The following is a 20561-nucleotide window of genomic DNA, read 5'->3' on the forward strand; positions in this document are numbered from 1 at the left end:
TAATGATAAAAGTAAACTACGAGGTTAAAGTGGACATTTCGAGATTAAAGCCGAAATTTCCACGTTAATCACAACATACACCTTTTCACAATGTCCTTAATTTTTTTTCTCTGTGGCTGTACATTATTGTTGCTGTTGTGAAGTTGCAAAAAAAAAAGACGGCACAGAAGACGGTATGTGACACTTTTAAAACGTATCGTGTTATTACGATCGGGAATATGCGACGCTTGAATATAAAAGCACCACAAATGCATTTGTATGTCAGCATTTTGCTTCACCACATTAAACCATTTATCAAACGTTGAAGCGCGCACATCGATCCCATAGGATCCACATAGCGACTTTCTGTCACATGTAGATAGTAACCAGAGACTCGGACGTCACATTCCAACTTTTATCACACTGCACCCCCTGACTTTTTGCTGCTACTGCAACTCGCTGACGTGTCGGATTAATTTCTGAGGACCTGCTCAGAGGACGCGTCAAATGAACGATGGGAACGCGTGGCAGCCATGATGTGTGCGCGTACACATTCTGAGCGTGAAGTATAAACGAGCCCTTATGTTTAGGGTTATTGTTATGTTCAAAGATGCATCTTCTCCTGAGCCACAGGTTCATAGCCGACTGGAACAAGTTCTCCTGCAATATTGTGTGGTATTTGTGTTCATCCATTATCCCTTCAACACTGACAAGATTCCCAGTCCCAGCATATGAAAAGCATCCCCATAGCATGAAGCTGCTGCCATCATATTTCACCATAGGTACAGTGTTTCTTAAGGCATGGGAGATGTTAGTTTTATGCTACACATCCCTCTTTGAAGTCTGGCCAAAAAGTTCTACTTTGGTCTCATCTCACCATAAAACCTCTTCCCATATCTTAACTGGGTCTTCCTCAAGCTTTGTACCAAATGTTATATATGCCTTTATGTGGACCTTCTTAAGGAATGGCTTCTTTCTTGCTACCCTCCTGTAGGAGCCTGTGTTATTTAGAGCTCTTGAAATTGCAGACCCCTGCACCTTCACTCCAGTTTCAGCCAACAGAGCACAGAAGATGTCTTAGAGGGTTGATTGGATTTTTAGTGGCCTCTTTCACCAGTTGATGTCTCACTCCGATGTTTAGTTTTGAGGGGATGGCCTGTTCTAGTAAGACTCTGGTCTGCTGTGATGAGCCTTCCACTTTCTGATGATGGATCCAATGGTGTGCAATGGGACATTCAAACTTGTTGATATTTTTTTATAGCCATTTCCTGCCTTGTACATTTTAATGGCTTTGTTTCTCACATCAGCAGAAAGCTCCTTTGTCTTTATTTTTGCAGTTATTGTCCAAAAAAGACTATGGGCCTGAAAAAAGGGGTCTTTTTACAGTTTGGCGGGACAGGCTGGTCATGCACATCAATTTACGTATTGATTCTTGGCACAAGAGTTCTTCCGCCAGCTCAAAAATAAACCAGTAATGTTACTGGTCCAATCATTTTGGTGACTTCGACAAAAACTGCTGTACAGTATTGTTTCACTTTGCAATTATTTTAATAATAATAATAATGCATTTAATTTATTGGGGCATTTTACACTAACAGTAAATCTCAAAGTGCAACATAAAAAGTTTAAACAAAGGCAAAGCAAGATAAAAACAGAAATAAAACAACAATAATTATAGCATCCTTGTTAATAAGCTTTCCTAAATAGAAAAGTCTTTAATTGTTTTTTAAAACATCCCACAATCTGTTGTGTTCTTAGGCTCTCTGGTCGGCCATTCCAGATCCATGGAGCAGTGCCTGCAAAGGCTCGGTCACCTATTGTACGAAGTTTGGTCAAGGGAGGCATTTGTAAAACGGAGGTTTCTTGCAGTGGATTGTAGTATAAGGAGTTCCTTCAGATATTGTGGAGAATTTCCATGGATACACTGGTGAGTGAGCAGACAGAGTTTGTATTCGATACGAAGATGGATAGGGAGCCAATGAAGTGATCGAAGGATTGGTGAAATGTGTTCATATTTCCACACCCTCATCAGGATTCTTACAGCACTATTTTGAATTTGTTGGAGCTTCTGAAGGCTCTTGCTGGGTATCCCGATGAGGAGTGCATTACAATAGTGCAGTCTGGCTTTTCATCATCACAGAGGGAGAGGTAGGGACGGAGTTTGGCTATGTTTCAGAGATGAAGGAATGCAGTTTTACAGAGGTGATGGACATGTGTATCAAATGACAGATGGGAGTCTAACTTGACACCCAGATTTGTAACAGAAGGGGAAAGGGTAATGGTACGGTCAGAAAAGGAAATACAATTTACAGAGGAACGATGTTGATGGGGGGTGCCAATAAAAAGAGCTTCAGTTTTGGTGCTGTTCAGCTTGAGGAAGTTATTGGACATCCAAGCCTCGATCTCATCCAAGTAAGAGAAAAGAGTTGATGGAGGTGTAAGAGAAGTCGAATCCAGTCTCACATAGACCTGCATATCATCGGCATAGCAATGGAATGAAACTCCATGCTTGCGGATGATGTGGCCCATGGGTAGCATATTGATATTAAAAAGGGTCGGCCCAAGGACTGATCCTTGTGGGACACCACAGGTGACAGTGTGGGTATGCGATTTAGCATCCCCCAAGGCCACATATTCAGCCCTATCTGTAAGATAGGACTGTTTCCTTAAGAGGCATTAGCTCTCTGGAAATGTGTTCTTTTCAATTGCGGTGTTTTAATTAACCTGAATTTAAATAAAAAGGTTTAATCCCTCCCCAGCATGCAATATGACGGTTAAAAGATTACACAAGAACAAAAAGGATAATCTAGCTCTTTACTGACGGGTTCAGACGGTATTACAGACGGGAAGCTTATGACAGACATATCAAGCCGTGGGAATCTTGACCTATGCAGTCCGTCATCTTTCGTCGCCACGCTGAAAGGATTTTAACCAGACAGAAGACATAATCTTCTGCCCGGCCTCGGACGGAAGACATACTCTTCCGCCAGGAAGCTTCAAAATGTTGGCCGTAGGTATCCATCCTTATATACTGGTTCCTCCATGTGCCGGCTCTTGGCTCCGGATCTAAACAAGGACAGGAAAGTACTCGAATCCCACCTTCAAACATACAGGAATAGCACAATGCCTACATACAGTTCTCATTCTCCCAACAAGGAAAGAGGTTTTTGCTGACAGAGGACAGAAATATACTAGTCTGTCTTTAGGCTGACTATTCAATTCTCCAGTTGTCTGTGGCTCTCTAGCCCTGTGCTTGGCTCGGCAATTCTAAATGCTGCTGCTGTGCCCCTGTGTACCTATACTTGGTCTGCCTGTATGAATGAGTCCATAACAATGGGCACCGAGAACAGTGACATTAAACTTAATAAAAACACATATTATAAGAAGGCCTCAAACCACTACAAAACAGTGCCAGAAAGTCCAATTGTATAGTGAAGATGATGAAGGAGAATATTATGATCTACTGTATCAAATGCAGCTGTAAGGTCCAGGAGGATAAGGAGTGATGGAGAGCCCTGGTCAGCAGCCATCAGGAGGTCATTGGTGACTCTGACCAGGGCTGTCTCTGTACTATGAGAAGTTCGGAAACCAGATTGAAATTTTTGAGGTGATCCTGAAGCTGAACCAAAGCAACCTTTGTCGAAAACATTAGGCACGAATGGAAGGTTGGAGATCGGATGATAGTTTGCTATTACTTCAGGATCCAAAGAGGATTTTTTTGAAATGAGGTCTAATTTTTTGTGGTTTTCAAGGCCAGTGGGACTAAGCCGCTCTGAAGAGAGTGAGTAATGATATCAGCAATAAGAGGGCTTATATCTGATACATTAGCTTTTACCAGAGGAGTAGGAAAAGGGTCCAATGAACACATTGAATGTCTCATCCTCTGTATGATGTCATCAACTGCTTTAACTGTGGTACAGAGGAACTGGGAAAGGCAGCCCATTGGCTTTGATGTAGAAACATCCAGTGATGGAGGGCTAGAGGCAGACAATGAGGAGCGGATGATGTCCACTTCAGAGGTGAAATTATTACAGGCGTAGGTGTGAGGATTGAGTTAATGATTTATCACGGAAAAAAGTTGTTTGGAATTTCCAGGACTGTTGTTGATTAAATTTGAACAGTATTGAGATCTGGCAGTGGCCAGTGCCCCGGAGTAGTTTTTTTGGTGTTCCCGATAAGCTAATTTGTGGACCGTTGAACTGGTTGCAACAAAACATTGCTCGAGGGCTCGCCCAGCTGTTTTCATCTGTTGAAGCTCACTTGTAAATCACGGGGCAGAGTTTACAAAAAGAAAGTAAAAGGAAAAAGGAAAAGGAAAAGGACCGCCATATGAAATTATACTGTTTTGTAATTAAAAATATCTAAATAAGACTGCTCCTGTTCTGTTTTGCTGGCCATGTAAGCCAAATTAAAACAGAACAATATCCCTATGTCTTAAAAAAAACAAAATGTATATTCTGCCTTCCAATCCTTTATTTCAACCTGTAACGAAAGCCATTCCTGAGCAGTGTTAAATCAAAGAGTCTGCACAAATAGAGCTGATTTAGAGGGGCCCAACAACAGAAAGCCTTTCTTTGACATGAGGGAGCGAGACTAGAATACTTGAAGACATTCCACCCAGACGCCACACTGACACTACCCAGACCTGGATTTGAATGCAAAGTCCTTGCAGCCATTAAAACTAACGCATGAAGATGCCAGGCATGTTGATTTAAATCACTACATTAATTAGCAGTCGTGCACTGAAGTTTAAACCGAACATTAGCTAATCTAAATGTACAAAACAGGAGTGCTCAGCTTCGACTTACAGGTGAAGTGCGCGATGCTTGTTGAAGCTCCTTCATTTTCGTTTCGAAGGTGCCAATAAAATCATGTGAGCCATCGTTGTCATAGTCATAACACTCCACCTAAAAAAAAAAGAAATGTAAGTTAAGAAAAACAAACTAAATACTGATTTTGTTTTCTATAGTTCGAATGTAATTTAGAATAATGAGAAACAAAAATAAATTCATGCTTTAAAACCATGTAAAACGTCTGCATGCTTGGAATAAAGTTTCCCATGAAATGTGAGACAGATGTTTTTAAATAAGCACCATAAAACAAAAGGCCACAGCAATGACAACACTTGGATTAGAATAGTAAAAGAAACCCACATTTTATTGAATGCAAAGTATATGTGTGGGTATTAGGACCATAATTCATAAAGGTCACACATTTTAGTCAAAACAGAACCTGTAAGCCATTGTCAGACGCTCTAACATAATGACATGTTGCGTTCAAAGAAGCGATCTGAGATCAATATACAATAGAAGAACACCATAAGCTTTAAAGAATGTGCAGGTACAATAAACTAAACATCAATGTAATGACATTTTATTGTTACTTAAATAACCAAACACATTTATTTTGCATTCCAACAGATGGCATACCACAAATGTTAACATTTCTACAGGAATTCCTGTAACAAATGCTCTACTTATGTTTAAGCTGAGTCTGGGTCCATTTTGGTTTACAAAATGAAACACCAAAGAATGAGCTTCAAATGAAATATGCAGTTTGCAAGCATCATAATGTAAAAATGAATTACGCTAACACACTGTAATCTCATGATCATCTGTTCAGCTTTATGTGAAAGGGCCACTTGAAGGCTGATTTATATTTAATTTATATGTTGGGCCTTGGGCGGCACAGAGGTAGCACTGCTGCCTCGCAGTAAGGAGATGTGGGTTCGCTTCCCGGGTCCTCCCTGCGTGGAGTTTGCATGTTCTCTCCGTGTCTGCCTGGGTTTCCTCCCACAGTCCAAAGACATGCAGGTTAGGTGCTTTGGCGATTCTGAATTGTCCCTAGTGCGTGCTGGTGTGCCCTGCGGTGGGCTGGCGCCCTGCCCGGGGTTTGTTTCCTCCCTTGCTCGCTGTGTTGGCTGGGATTGGCTCCAGCAGACCCCCGTGACCCTGAAGTTAGGATATAGCGGGTTGGATAATGGATGGATGGATGTTGGGACTTCTCCTCTTCTTCACTAGGTTCTCAGCCACTCAGATCTGCTAAAGCCTCATTTGCATGGTATCAAATCTCAGACCAGACTCTCTTCATATGTAGCACAAGGCTGGCAGAACAAGCTGCCCTCCTCCATTCATTGCTCTGACTCTCCTAAAGTGTTCTAGAAGCATTTGAAGACCCTTTTGTTTGGTTAATTTCTGTCGAACTGAGATTGGTTGTTATGTTTTGTTAAATCTGTGATTTGTAACTCACTTTTATTTTGTTCTGAGTCTTCTCTTGTGATGATCAATTTTGTCCCTTGTCCTTTACACTTGTCAACAGTTACTCAATTATGTTGCCTTCTTTTACATAAAAGTATCTGCTAAGTAAATAAATGTAAATGTAAGATTATACAGAATACACAAACTGGTATCATATTTTATATACTATATTGCTTTTTGCAGATGATGTTGTCCTGTTTGCTTCATCAGGCCGTGATCTTCAGCTCTCTCTGGATCGGTTCGCAGCTGAGTGTGAAGCAGCAGGGATGGGAATCAGCACCTCCAAATCCGAGATCATGGTCCTCAGCCGGAAAAGGGTAGAGTGCCCTCTCAGAGTTGGGAGTGAGATCCTGCCCCAAGTGGAGGAGTTCAAGTATCTCAGGGTCTTGTTCACGAGTGAGGGAAGAATGGAGTGTGAGATCGACAGGCGGATCGGTGCGGCGTCCGCAGTGATGCGGGCTTTGCATCGGTCTGTTGTGGTGAAAAAGGAGCTGAGCCACAAGGCAAAGCTCTCAATTTACCAGTCGATCTACGCTCCTACCCTCAGCTATGGTCATGAGCTATGGGTAGTGACCGAAAGAACGAGATCGCGAATACAAGCGGCTCAAATGAGTTTCCTCCACAGGGTGTCTGGGCTTTCCCTTAAAGATAGGGTGAGAAGCTCAGTCATCTGGGAGGGACTCAGAGTAGAGTCACTGCTCCTTCGCATCGAGAGGAGTCAGATGAGGTGGCTCGGGCATGTGATCAGGATGCCTCCTGGACGCTTCCCTGGTGAGGTGTTCCGGGCACATCTAACCGGGAGGAGGCCCTGGGGAAGACCCAGGACACGCTGGCGGGACTATGTTTCTTGGCTGGCCTGGGAACGACTCGGGATTCTCCTGGAAGAGCTAGTAGAAGTGGCCGGGGAGAGGGAAGTCTGGGCATCTCTTCTCAAGCTGCTGCCCTCGCGACCCGATCTCGGATAAGCGGAAGAGGATGGATGGATGGATGGATGGATGGATATTGCTATATAAATTGCAAGGGGAAAAGGTCTTTTTGCATGACCTTTTGAGGGTCAGAGTGCAGGGTCAGCCATTCTACAGCACCCCTACATCAATTTTCAGGTTAAGGGCCTTGGTCACGGGCCCAGCGGAGCAGGATCCCTTCTGAAAGTAATGGGACTTGAACCAGCAACCTTCCAGATACCAGCGCGGATCCTTAGCCTCAGAGCTGCCACTCCGTCCATCAGCTGAACATTGCACCATGAGATTTGGCCACACTGTTCAAAGCTGATCTGAAAGTTTTCTTTGTCTAGACTGGCTAAAGTTCATCTTCATATTAAGTGTAGATCTGGCCTAAGCTACAACAAAGCACCTCACCCTGAGCTAAATTTAAACAATGTGTGCAAAACAGCCTGGCACCCAAAGCATTCAAATACCACATGGCAAAGACAAACGGGGCATTCCAATGCAAGCAAAGCTTTTTGCCTGAACACAAAGCAACTGTAATGGTGGTCCACATAGAACCAGGTATCTTCTTAATGGTTTGGAATTATACAAGTGCTTTAGCTATATCACCTGTGCACACATGTTCTTACTGGGATCGACTATTAATTCTCTTCATAATTTTAAAAAATCCAGTTAGGCCACCTCTTAACACTTTGAACATGAGGTATGAGTTAAGTCGTATTTCATTGAGCCTGTCAAAACGAGATGTAAGAGAGAACTCGTACCTCAATACACAGCCACCATAAATGCAGCCAGCTTGCACCCGCATCTCAGTTTCCTACTATAGTGCTGCCATCTAGTGTACAACCATAGAATTTTTTTAGTCACAATAGCTTGTGGAAAATAGTGTTAAAAATAGTCCATAGTTAAAGTCATCACAAAAAATATATAACGCTGCACATGGTTTGAAACAACTAGATTTTTTGCAAGATGAATATTTTGATTGTAATGACAGTGATCAAGATAATGAGGGATGATGTAGAACCTGTAGGCTCCAGTATTGATGCAGATACAGTAGCTGCCCAGAAGGAGTTTCTTTATCACAAGGCATCGGACTTGTCACAACAGCACTACAGGGACAATCTGCCAACCACTGAGCACAAACAGACACCAATAACCAAATGTGTTCTGTGCAATATACTTGGACAGCGCAAAGAAACGTGTTACATTTACTCCTGCAGTCTGTGTGGTGCCATGCTTTAAGGACTCCTCTTTCAAATGGAGACTTCTAAGTCGTGTTGCTAGTCAAAATACAATTTCTTTACATTTTTGACAGAGTTCCTGTTGATGATAAAACTGTTGCTTTCCGATACATTTCTTCACACTTTTTACGAGTTTCCACCCAGTTCATTACTTATCATATATGCATTGACCAATTCTGCAGTGACCTGGTAATAAAGGGTCCAGTAGTCAATGTGTTAACCAACCTCTTCTCGTTTAAAATAGAAAGTTTCAACTCAGTTTAATGTGACTGCTGGTATGAATGGCCTGAGTTCATCAAGAATATCCTCAATGATTCTTCAGTCTTTCCTGATAGCTTATACCTCACAGTCCTAAAATCAGTCTCATTTTTCTTCCCTATCACTGCTATATCCTTTCTGCAATATGACAACCAAAACTGCACTCAGTACTCCATTATACAGCTTAAATGTAGCCTTACTTGATGTGTACGCCACAAATCACCGTCAGTATATTTAACATTTGCCATTACTGTACTCAATGCACATCAATTTCTCGTTGGCTGTTCCTTCTTTTACTGCCAATATTCAGAAAGAATTTCCTTGGGCCTTTTTTCGTCTTTCTGACAATATATTCTTCTTTAAATATTTCTTATGGGTCCAGACTTGGAATAATTTTCATATTTCAGAAAAAGCAGTCAAGAAATGCAGTAATAATAAATATTATTATTATTAATAATATTTATAATATGCTTTTTCCATGCTCAACATAAATGGGGCCACATTAGTGGATATTAATTCATAAGTCATTAAGTAAGCATGTATCTAGAATTTTCTTCAATTTATAGATTCATTTATAACTTGAAGTTTAGTTGTCAGTCAATGAAATATTAGAATGAGAAACACATGTGATCCAGGAGAATTTGACTGTGGAATGATCAATAGAGCCTCGCGTGTTGGTGTTTCAGCATTTTAGAAACAGCCATCTAAAAGTCATCCTCTTCTTCTTCTTCTTCTTCTTCTTCTTCTTCTTTCGGCTGCTCCCGTTAGAGGTTGCCACAGCGGATCATCTTCTACCATATCTTCCTGTCCTCGTCATCTTGTTCTGTTACACCTCTCACCACATCCATAAACCTTCTCTTAGGCCTTCCTCTTCCCCTCTTGCCTGGCAGCTCTATCCTTAGCACCCCTCTCCCAATATACCCAGCATCTCTCCTCTGCACATGTCCAAACCAACACAATGTCACCTCTCTGACTTTGTCTCCCAACCGTCCAACATGAGCTGACCCTCTAATGTCCTCATTTCTAATCCTGTCCATCCTCGTCACACCCAATGCAAATCTTAGCATCTTTAACTCTGCCACCTCCAGCTCTGTCTCCTGTGCCACCGTCTCCACCCCACATGACATAGCTGGTCTCACTACCTTCCTGTAGACCTTCCCTTTCACTCTTGCTGATACCCGTCGGTGTCACAAATCACTCCTGTCACTCTTCTTCACCCACTCCACCCTGTCTGCACTCTCTTTTTCACTTCTCTTCCACAATCCCAATTACTCTGTACTGTTGATCCCAAGTATTTAAACTCATCCACCTTCGCCAACTCTACTCCTTGCATCCTCACCATTCCACTGACCTCCCTCTCATTTACACACATGAATTATGTCTTGTTCCTACTGACTTTCATCCCTCTCCTCTCTAGAGCATATCTCCACCTCTCCAGGGTCTCCTCAACCTGCTCCCTACTATCGCTACAGATCACAATGTCATCAGCAAACATCACAGTCTACAGGGACTCCTGTCTAATCTCATCTGTCAACCTGTCCATCACCATTGCAAATAAGAAAGGGCTCAGAGCTGATCCCTGATGTAATCCCACCTCTGTCACTCCTACCGCAGACCTCACCACTGTCACACTTCCCTCGCACATATCCTGTATAACTCTTACGTACTTCTCTGCCACTCCCGACTTCTTCATACAATACCACAGCTCCTCTCAGTCACCCTGTCATATGCTTTCTCCAGGTCCACAAAGACGCAATGCAACTCCTTCTGGCCTTCTCTCTACTTCTCCATCAACATCATCAGAGCAAATATCGCATCTGTGGTGCTCTTTCTTGGCATGAAACCATCCTGCTGCTCACTTATCATCACCTCCCTTCTTAACTGAGCTTCCACTACTCTTTCCCATAACTTCATGCTGTGGCTCATCAATTTTATTCCCCTGTAGTTACTGCAGTCCTGCACATCCCTCTTATTCTTAAATATCGGCACCAGTACACTTCTTCTCCACTCCTCAGACATCCTGGTTAAAAACTCCACTGCCATCTCTCCTAAACACCTCCATGCTTCCATAGGTATGTCATCTGGACCAGCGGCCTTTCCATTTTTCATCCTCTTCATAGCTGTTATTACATTCTCCTTGCTAAACTGTTGCACTTCCTGATTCACTATCTCCACATCATCCAACCTCTTCTCTCTCTAGTTCTCTTTATTCATCAGCATCTCAAAGTACTCTTTCCATCTGCTCAACACACTCTCCTCACTTGTATGTTTCCAGCTTTATCCTTTATCACCCTAACCTGCTACACATCTTTACCAGCTCAGTCCTTTTGTAGCCCACTGGTCCTTTTCTCCCTCCTTAGTGTCCAACCTCTCATACAACTCATCAAACGCCTTTTCTTTAGCCTTCACCACTTCTCTCTTCACCTTGCGCCTTATCTCCTTGTACTCTTGTACCTTAGTAGCCCATCTAAAAGTCCAAGATGGAGAATTAGATGCAGAGATAACCCATAGATTGCATTGTGAATGGAATAATTGGAAGAAAATATCAGCAGTATTGTGTGAACAAAGAATTAAGGCGAAGGGTGAAGGTCCGGTTTTTAAGAAACTGGTAAGACCAGCAGTGATGTATGGAGACAAGAGATGAAGAGTAAAGGGAACACAGGAGAACAAGTTGGATTTGGCAGAAATGAGAATGTTGAGATGGATGTGTGGAGTTAAAAAAAAAAAAAAAAAAAAAGGAAAGGAAAGAATAAGAAATGAGACAATCAGAGAGTGGGAGAGATACCTAAGAAATTGCAAGAAAGGGGGATGAAGTGGTATGGACATGTGATAAGGAGAGATAATGAATATATGGGACAAAGAGTGATAGTAATGGAAGTAAAATGGAAATGAAAGCGAGGGATGCTAAAGTGGGTGTAGATGGATAAAGTAAAAGAAGATCTGGAGGAGGGGAAGGAAGAAGAAGAGGAAGTAGTAGTAGTAGTAATAGTAGTAGTAGTAGTATACAGTATGAGGTGATAAACACAAAACATCCAGTAACTGCCAGTTGTGCAGGCAGGAAAAAAAAAAATCTTATGAGACAAAGATTACAGGAGAATGGCCAGACTCATTCAAGCAGAGAGGCCAAAAATAGTAAAATGTGAGTAATTTACAAGTGTGGTGTGTAGAAGGTCATCTCTGAACAAAAGCACGACCGATCTTAAGGTGAACATGCTATAGAAACAGAAGATCATGTTGGTTTCCACGCCTGTGAGGCTACAGTAGGCTTGTGATCCACAAAGCTGGATGATTTAAAACTGGAAAAAAATTCCACCTGGTCTGCTTAGTGGCAGAATATAGCATACGCTGCATACATCTACACATCTATGCTGCCTTATGTCAATGGTACAAAATGCTGACAGTAGTGTAATGGTGTAGGGAATATTTTGTTGTCATATACTGGGCCCTCTGTAACCTCCTCAGCATTATGTTCACCACTGGAAAAAGAGCCAAAATTGACGATTTTTCTTCAACAAGGTATAGGTAACAGAAACATGTAAATACCAAAACATCAAAATAAATACAGTAGAAAAGGTATGTCGAGGGTCCACTGCTCCAGCGATGCAGATTTAGTATACATCCTTTGTGTGATACGCTTTGAGACAGTCACCAACACTCCCAATCAGGACACTAAAAGTTTTTCTGCCCACTCTTCTTATATTTTTTTTCTGTTGCTTGCATATGATTTGGTAGAACGTTATTGTCTGATTTGCATAATGAATGATGTCCCTTGTGTTTTTATAGAGTACCACAGCACAAGGCTTAGTGATATCCACATTTCTCCTGACCCGTACATTGACAGTTGCTGCATTGTAAGCAGTGATTAGTGGGCTAATGTCTTGCTTGTCCTTGCACTCGATCACAATTATTTTGTCTTTCTGTCATGCATCTACTGTTACACCAGGTGACCATATTCACTGGGCCTATCATGGCAGGTCAATAGTACAGTCGACCCTTGATATACGCCCGGCCTGACATGCGAACAACTTGCTTTAAGACCAAAATTTTTGTTTTGAATTCCGACCAACATCTTGCGTTACGACCCGAATGCGGTCACGTGTATCTGCTTGTGCGATTGTAAATAAACAGCCGAGAGCGTTTGTAAGCGTCAATCGGAGCCCAGATACATGTGTTTGTGGACGTAATTTCAGACAGTGCAGTGATTTATATAATTTATTTTGATAATTGCTAAGGAAGGAAGTGAAGGTAATGAAGGTAAAGAAAGCGATCGAAACGAAGAAGGAAATTGTGTGGAAATATGAGAGTGGCGTTTGTATGACCGATCTCGCTAATATGTACAGCATGTTGAAATCTACCATCTCAACAATTTTACAAAGAAAAGATTTGTATAAGGAAACTCCTTCCAAACAATAACCACCTTCCATTTCATTCTCCTCCTCCTTCCTTCCTGCAAGCCAAAGATGTCAACTTAAATGGTGAGTACAGTATGAAATTGTTGTTTCTGTAGGCTAGGCACTTTTTATAACTTTTTGGTTAGTACATTAGAAAATGTGTTGGTGTTTTTGGTAAATTATGCACATTATACAACCCTTTTCTATTAAAAAAAGTTAAGTAAGTGTTGCTGTGAGCGGTTCGGAACACATTAAGGGCATTTCCATTATTTCTTATGGGAAAAATAGTCTTGACTTACAACCAGCCCTCGCGAACGAATTGAGTTCGTAAGTCAAGGGTCCACTGTACACAGTGTCGTATCATGATTCATCTGACTTTACTTTGTTTTGTTGTAATTTATTCTTTAATATATATTACCTAATCTTACTTTTTTCTTCTTTTCTTGAAACTTTCTTTTGTTATGTAAAGCACTTGGAGCTACATTGTTATATAAAAACTAGCCGTGTAAGCCCGTGCTGTAAAAAGCCCAAGGTCCTAGAAACTATTGCAATCATCAGAAAAAAATTGAAATGTAGAGATGTCAGGTAATTGAAAGGAACTCCTCTGGGCATCTCTCTCCTAGGAGGATTTGTTTTGCCGACGTGCTCGCGTCGTTTGTGCATTAGCAGCGGGAGGAAAAGTAAAAGGGATACCATTTGGCCGATGTTAGCGGCTAAGGAGTCTTCTGAGTTTTTTGTTTTACTGACATGCTCGCCTTGCTTGTGTTGGGTTTCCTTGGAGGCGGAGCACTTACCCTGAGTCCACTTCTCACTTCCGGGCTGGACAGACACACACACTTCCACGTGTACAGATCTATATAAGTAAATGTTATTGTTATCATTTTTACTTTGGTCAATTTTTGATGACCAATTCACATTGTCGTTACTATCACTCAACTTGAACAAATGCTTCAGTTTCAGTTCCTTCTAAAATTGCCTTTACAGCTTTTCATTTGCGTTTGTTTATCTCATTGGAAGCTCCACCCCACTCATGAATATTGATGACTTATCTTACAGGCAGAACACATAGAAACATTTATGATTTTTTACAGCAGGATGTTATTTCATCCACTAGATGGCAGCAGAATACTGTCCTGAGCACGTTTTGGGCTTAAATATTTTAAGGGGATCATTAAACTTCACCCTGAGTCTGACTCGAGGTTAACCATTATTGCATAGAATTACAAGCCTGTGGTTAACAGAAATCAATGAAAGTAAGAAAATGAAAGCACACACAGAAGTGAAGTCTTCATGGTTTCACAAAAACACAAGCATTTATTCAAATACATGCTACTCACATAGGATTCTTCCTGCAGGAATGCAGACTCTGCTTCCATCCAAGGCAAAAGACCAAACCACAGATGGGAGAGAAAACAAATACGTACAACTGTACAAAGCCTATATTTTAAAATTACAGATCTAGAAAGAGCTACACAGTCAAAAATTAAATAATAAAAGAACTATAAAAGCAAAGATTTTTTCCTCTGCCTGCAAGGAAATGGTTGACTGGATTCACCTACTGTCTTTTTACAGCTTATCCATGGAATAATACACATAACTAAAATAAATATTAGCACAGCAGAATTTTAATATATATGACCTAGCCCCTGATGGCACAGTGATGAAGACCTGGGTTCACATCACAAGCAGGTCACTGCAATTATGGAGGTTTAATGTTCTCACCATTGTCTTGTGTTTTTTTCATACGCCCAGAAAAAGTGCATTCTGTTAAATCAATGGCTCGATATTAGTCTGGAATGAAGGTAGATTCTGGTCATGTGATAAATGCTCCCAGGACAGGCTCTGACTACCCATGGAATAGATAAGGGAACTGCTAGTGCACAAAAATAAAAAGATGGATATCATATTCTGGTGCCTGATTTATGGGCTCAGTACTAGAAGCAGAGGTTAACATTCTGGTGTAGGCACCACAACAATCAAGAAGAAACACCAGCAATGCACAGAGCAGAGCAGACAGGGATCACTCTTTGAAAGTTTTGGAAACTCTGTGGCGGGATTACTCAATGATAGAAATGATGCAGGCCCAACCAATGCCTTAACCCTTTCAGCTCTGACATCCTATTACTAGTACATAAATCCCGGGCATGCTACTATTAGCGCAGACTGGAGAGACTGGCAAACAGTCCATGAAACACGGAAGTGAAAATGAACGCTTCTGGACTGTACACACCACATATACTGTAAGTAGCTGCACTTTCAATTTTATTTCCTCAAGAAGACTGAAGTATTTGCCAGCTATTGTGTAATAATAGTGATATTATTTTTGTTTTTTTTTTCGTTTTTGAGCTTCCTAGACACCCCAAAGGTAGAATATCTCACAAAATCAAGGGCCAAAACGGTTAATAGCGTAATTTAATCATAACTCAGGCCGTCTTTACTAACCAGCCACATTTAGCGCTTTCAGCTCTAGCTGAAAAATTTCTGATGTGTGTTTTTCTATAATAATAATATTATCTCATTATTAAAAGCAGCTTTACATGGGGTGTGAGGTGTCACTTCAACCCCCACTAATGTGCAGCATCCACCTGGATGAGGCAATGGCAGCCATTATTGCACCAGTATGCTCACCACACATTAGCTGTTAGGTGGTGAAAGGGTGAGAGAGAGATAGCCAAATAGAGACAGGGGATGATCAGGGTACCAGAATGACCAGGACGTGGTGGGAAATTTAGTCAGGACATCAGATTGCATCCTACTGTTTACAAAGGATTGCCTGGGATCTCTAATGACCATAGACAGTCAGGACGTTGATTTTACGTCTCATCCGAAGGACAGCACCATGTTTACAGCACAGTGTCCCCGTCACTGCATTTGGGCATAAGGATCCACATTCAGACCTGTTGACCTCTTCCAGCAGCAATCCAAGCTTTTCCTGGATGGTCTCCCATCCAAGTTGTGGCCAGGCTCAAACATGCTTAGCGCTTCAGGTGGATGACCTGTTCTAAAGTTCATCCTTTAGTCCTTTAACTTAATCCTCTTGTCTATTTAAATCACTTTGAGTAGTAAGAAAATTGCTATATAAATGTAATTAATTAGTATGATGATGGTAATGAGGATGAAGTCAAGTGAAGACCAGACACTGCTCATCACCTGCCTAATACAATCCTATGGTGCTGGCAGAATCATGCTATGGGATCTCTAAATTCATTAGAAGATCAGTAAGCTGTTTAGGTAGCCATCTTGCGTAAACTTTATGGTACCCTAAGTCTTCTTGCACTAAGGCATTTGCAGATCCATTGCTGATATCCAAATGTGCAACATAATGATTATGTGACAACATAATCCGTTTGTCTTCTCCGATGAAGGCATTCACCTTGTTGATGTGGGCTTACATGTGCAATGTTGATGGTCGAACAGATTGAGCTTCATCAATTACACTTGTTCTACCTGCTTTAAACCTTGTTACCCACTCATAAGCTTTTAGTCGAGTCCTGCTAGTTTTCAGTTCCATACCTGAGCCAAAAGCCTTTGGGAAATTTCAGCAGACTTCACTCCTTCTGCTTAAAGAAATCTCACCATGGCACATTGCTCAACAATGGCGCAATCCCGTTCACCTTGGCTTCAAATTACTTAATGAAGAGTGCTGCGTGTTTGAATTAACTACAAGATATTGTGAATGTGCTGCATGGCATCAGCTTATATCTGTTGCAGTTATCACCTAATTTTCAAATTGCCTTTACCTTTTGATTTATTTTCGCATCAGTGCATCTGAAAGAAAAGGGCGGCATGCAAAACCTAAAAAACTGCAGAGTATTTATACAAAACAACAAAAATGTCAAAAATTAACAATTACAAGATCTTAAGTCTTACAGCTCTAAATATATTCATACATAAAACTAGGCTACACACAGTTTCTTTGAACAAAAAAGTCCTCAAAATGATGGCAAAATGATACTTAAAGTAATCATATGAAACATGTACAAATTACAAAAGGGAATGATATCAGACTATTATAATTTCAGTATTTGTGGAGTTTATTTGTGGTGAAAGAGCAAAATAAAAATATATGTGCATTATGTAGGAACATCTAGATATATAATCCTGAACTGCAGTGTTTATATCAGTATATAAATATAAACTGCTCAAAAAAATTAAAGAAACACTCTGAAAACACATCAGATCTCAATGGGAAAAAGAATCCTGCTGGCTATCTCTGCTGATGGACTGATATGGTGATGTGTGAGGAATGAAAGGATGGCACCCGCATCGTTTGATGGAAATGAAAAGGATCAACGGACAGACGGCTGAATTCAAAGACACCCCGAAATTCAAAGGGACAAAATGATGCGGCAGGCAGGTGAGTCCATTTTGCCAAAATTTCATTGCAGCAACTCCAACTCGTACTCAGTAGTTTGTATGGCCCCCATGTGCTTGTATGAATGTCTGACAATATCCTAATGAGATGACGGATGGTGTCCTGGGGGATCTCCTCCTAGATCTGGGCCAGGGCATCACTGAGGTCCTGGACAGTCGGAGGTGCAAGATGGCGTCGTCAGATGGACTGAAACATAATGTCACACCCAGAAGTGTTCTATCGGATTGAGGTCAGGCAGGTAATCTTTGGTTGGGGGTGTTCAGTCAATGGGATCAACTCCTTCATCCTCTCGCCACGTGAGGCCGGGCATTATCGTGCACCAGGAGCCACTGCACCAGCATAGGGTCTAATAATGAGTCCAAGAACTTCATCCCGATTCCTAATGGCAGTCAAGGTGCCGTTGTCTAGCCTGCAGAGGTTTGTGCATCCCTCCATGGATATGCCTCCCCAGACCAACACTGACCCACCACCAAACCAGTCATGCTGAACAATGTTACAGGCAGCATAACGTTCTCTACGGCTTCCACAGACCCTTTCACATCTGTCATCTGTGAAAAGCACAGGGCGCCAGTGGTGGACCTGTTGATTCTGCTATTCTATGGCAAATGCCAATCGAGCTCCACGGGGCCCACTAGAGGATATCGGGCCCTCAGGCCACCTTCATGAAGTCTGTTTCTGATTGTTTGGTCAAAGACATTCACACCAGTGGCCTGCCTGCCTGCTGGAGATCATTTTGTAGGCTCTGCCAGTGCTCATTCTGTTCCTCCTTGCCCAAAGGAGAAGATACGATGGGTCCTGCTGATGGGTTAAGGACCTTCTACGAAGGGCCCTGTCCAGCTCTCCTAGAGGAACTGCCTGTCTGTCTCCTGGAATCTCCTCCATGCCCTTGAGATTGTGCTGGGAGACACAGCAAACCTTCTGGCAATGACACGCATTGATGTGCTTGCCATCCTGGAGAAGTTCTATAGCTCTGTAGGTTTCAGGTATGGCCTCATGCTACCAGTAGTGACACTGACCGTAGCCAAATGAAAAACGAGTGAAAAAACAGATGAGAAAGGAAAAGTGTCAGTGGCCTCCCTCCACCTGTTAAACCATTCATTCCTGTTTTGGGGGTTGTCTCATTGTGGCCCCTCTAGTGCACCAAAGCAGCTGAAACTGATGAACAAGCCCCCCTGCTACTTAACTGTCCAGTATAATAGCCCACAAGTTTCATTGACTTGATGCTATACTCTCATTAAAAAGTCTTCCTTTCATTTTTTTGAGCAGTTTATTTACTGTATATACTGTCACACACATGTGCATTTGGAGCAGCTTAGAGGCTCAGATAATGGTAACTTCCCGGCAGAATACAGGAGGGTGCTGTTGGCAAACTCCTTATCTCTTCCTCTCTCTTCAGACCACAACACTGACAGCTTTATCACCTTTAATGTCACTTCCAGTGTCCACCTGCCTAGACCCCATTCTTCCTGCCAGAAGTCCTTATCTGCAGAAGCTCTGTCTTCTTGGAAACTCACGTCCGCAACAGGTTTTTCTTTTCAATGTGTTTATAACCCACATTTTGTTTAATTTATATGGGCTTTGTTTACAGGTGCCCCAACACTGAACCACTGATACAAGGTAGGATGGATCCATGCTTTCATGATGTTGACACCAGATTCTAAATGTTGTAGCAGAAATTGAGACTCATCAGACCAGGCAATGTTTTCCCAATCTTCTATTGCCCAATTTTGGTGAGCCCGTGCAAACTGTAGCCTCAGTTCCCTGTTCTTAGCTGACAGGAATGGCAACCGCTGTGCTCTCCTGCTGCTGTAGCCCATCTGCTTCAAGGTTCGAAATGCTGTGCATTCAGAGATGCTTTTCTGCACACATCGATTGTAACGAATGCTTATTTGAGTTCCTGTTGCCTTTCTATCAGCTTTAACCAGTCTGGCCAGTCTCCTCTGACCTCTGGCATCAAAAAGGCATTCTCATCCAAAGAACCGTCACTCACTGGATATTTTCCCAGTTTCAGACCATTCTCTATAAACCCTAGAGATGCTTGTACATGAAAATCACAGTAGATCAGCAGTTTCTGAAATACTCAGAGCAGCTCGTCTGGCACCAACAACCATGCCACTTTCAAAATCACTTAAATCACCATTCTCCTGCATTCTGATAGATAGATAGATAGATAGATAGATAGATAGATAGATAGATAGATAGATAGATAGATAGATAGATAGATAGATAGATAGATAGATAGATAGATAGATAGATAGATAGATAGATAGATAGATAGATAGATAGATAGATAGATAGATAGATAGATAGATAGATAGATAGATAGATAGATAGATAGATACTTTATTAATCCCAATGGGAAATTCACATTCTTCAGCAGCAGCATTCTGATGCTCAGTTTGAACTTCAGCAGGTCGTCGCAACAATGTCTACATTCCTAAATGCACTGAGTTGGTGCTATGTGATTAGCTGATTAGATATTTGCATTTGAACAAGCATTTGAACAGCTGTACCTAATAAAATGGCCAGCGAGTGTATATATAGTACATGTATGATACAAATTCATTACAAGATTCTAATACAACTCCTTAAATATCAGTATTAAACACTGAAAAATCAAGACTTACTTCACACAATAATAAAAACGAATTATTATGATGGGTAAAGCATGCAAACATATAGGTGATCAAAGTAAAGAGTTTTGTAGATTATACCTTGATTGGTTTCTCCATGTCATCACCGCAGAGAGACTGAAAATTTATTTTAAATGGCTTCCACACAGGGTTTAAATTGTTCTTGATGACCTGCCAAAAAAACAAAAGGATTGAAACAGTGTGGGCAAACGTAGGTTTATAGTTGTGAGTACGCAAAACAGACTTCATTCTTACAAAAATGTGTAAATAATGAAGGCTGGCAATTTGAGCACTTAAAAGATTGTACCTAAGGGCACTGTGCCTTTGTGACATCCTTTGGAATTAATAAAGCTACTGTAATAATCATAACCTGCATGTCTTTCCCATTCAACTTTTTGTATTGGATCAATATTTATTTACTTACTAGGTATACACAACATTTTACATAGTGATACTCAATAGTGAATGCCATCAAAAAGT

At 41.4% G+C, this 20561-nt stretch overlaps 1 protein-coding gene across 3 annotated transcripts in view; it reads right to left on the reverse strand.

The window, feature by feature from the left end:
* The window catches only part of cpne3 (copine III), a 140640-nt gene that overhangs the window by 45524 nt on the left and 74555 nt on the right, over positions 1-20561 (reverse strand). For all 3 annotated transcript variants that reach the window (XM_051929269.1, XM_051929270.1, XM_051929272.1), the window contains exons 7-8: positions 20163-20252; positions 4788-4886 (exon numbers count right to left, since the gene is read on the reverse strand). In XM_051929269.1, the coding sequence (XP_051785229.1) occupies positions 4788-4886; positions 20163-20252 (189 nt within the window). The remainder of the gene's footprint in view (positions 1-4787; positions 4887-20162; positions 20253-20561) is intronic.

Source organism: Erpetoichthys calabaricus, chromosome 6 (assembly GCF_900747795.2).
Source record: "Erpetoichthys calabaricus chromosome 6, fErpCal1.3, whole genome shotgun sequence".
Classification (NCBI taxonomy): Eukaryota; Metazoa; Chordata; class Cladistia; order Polypteriformes; family Polypteridae; genus Erpetoichthys; species Erpetoichthys calabaricus.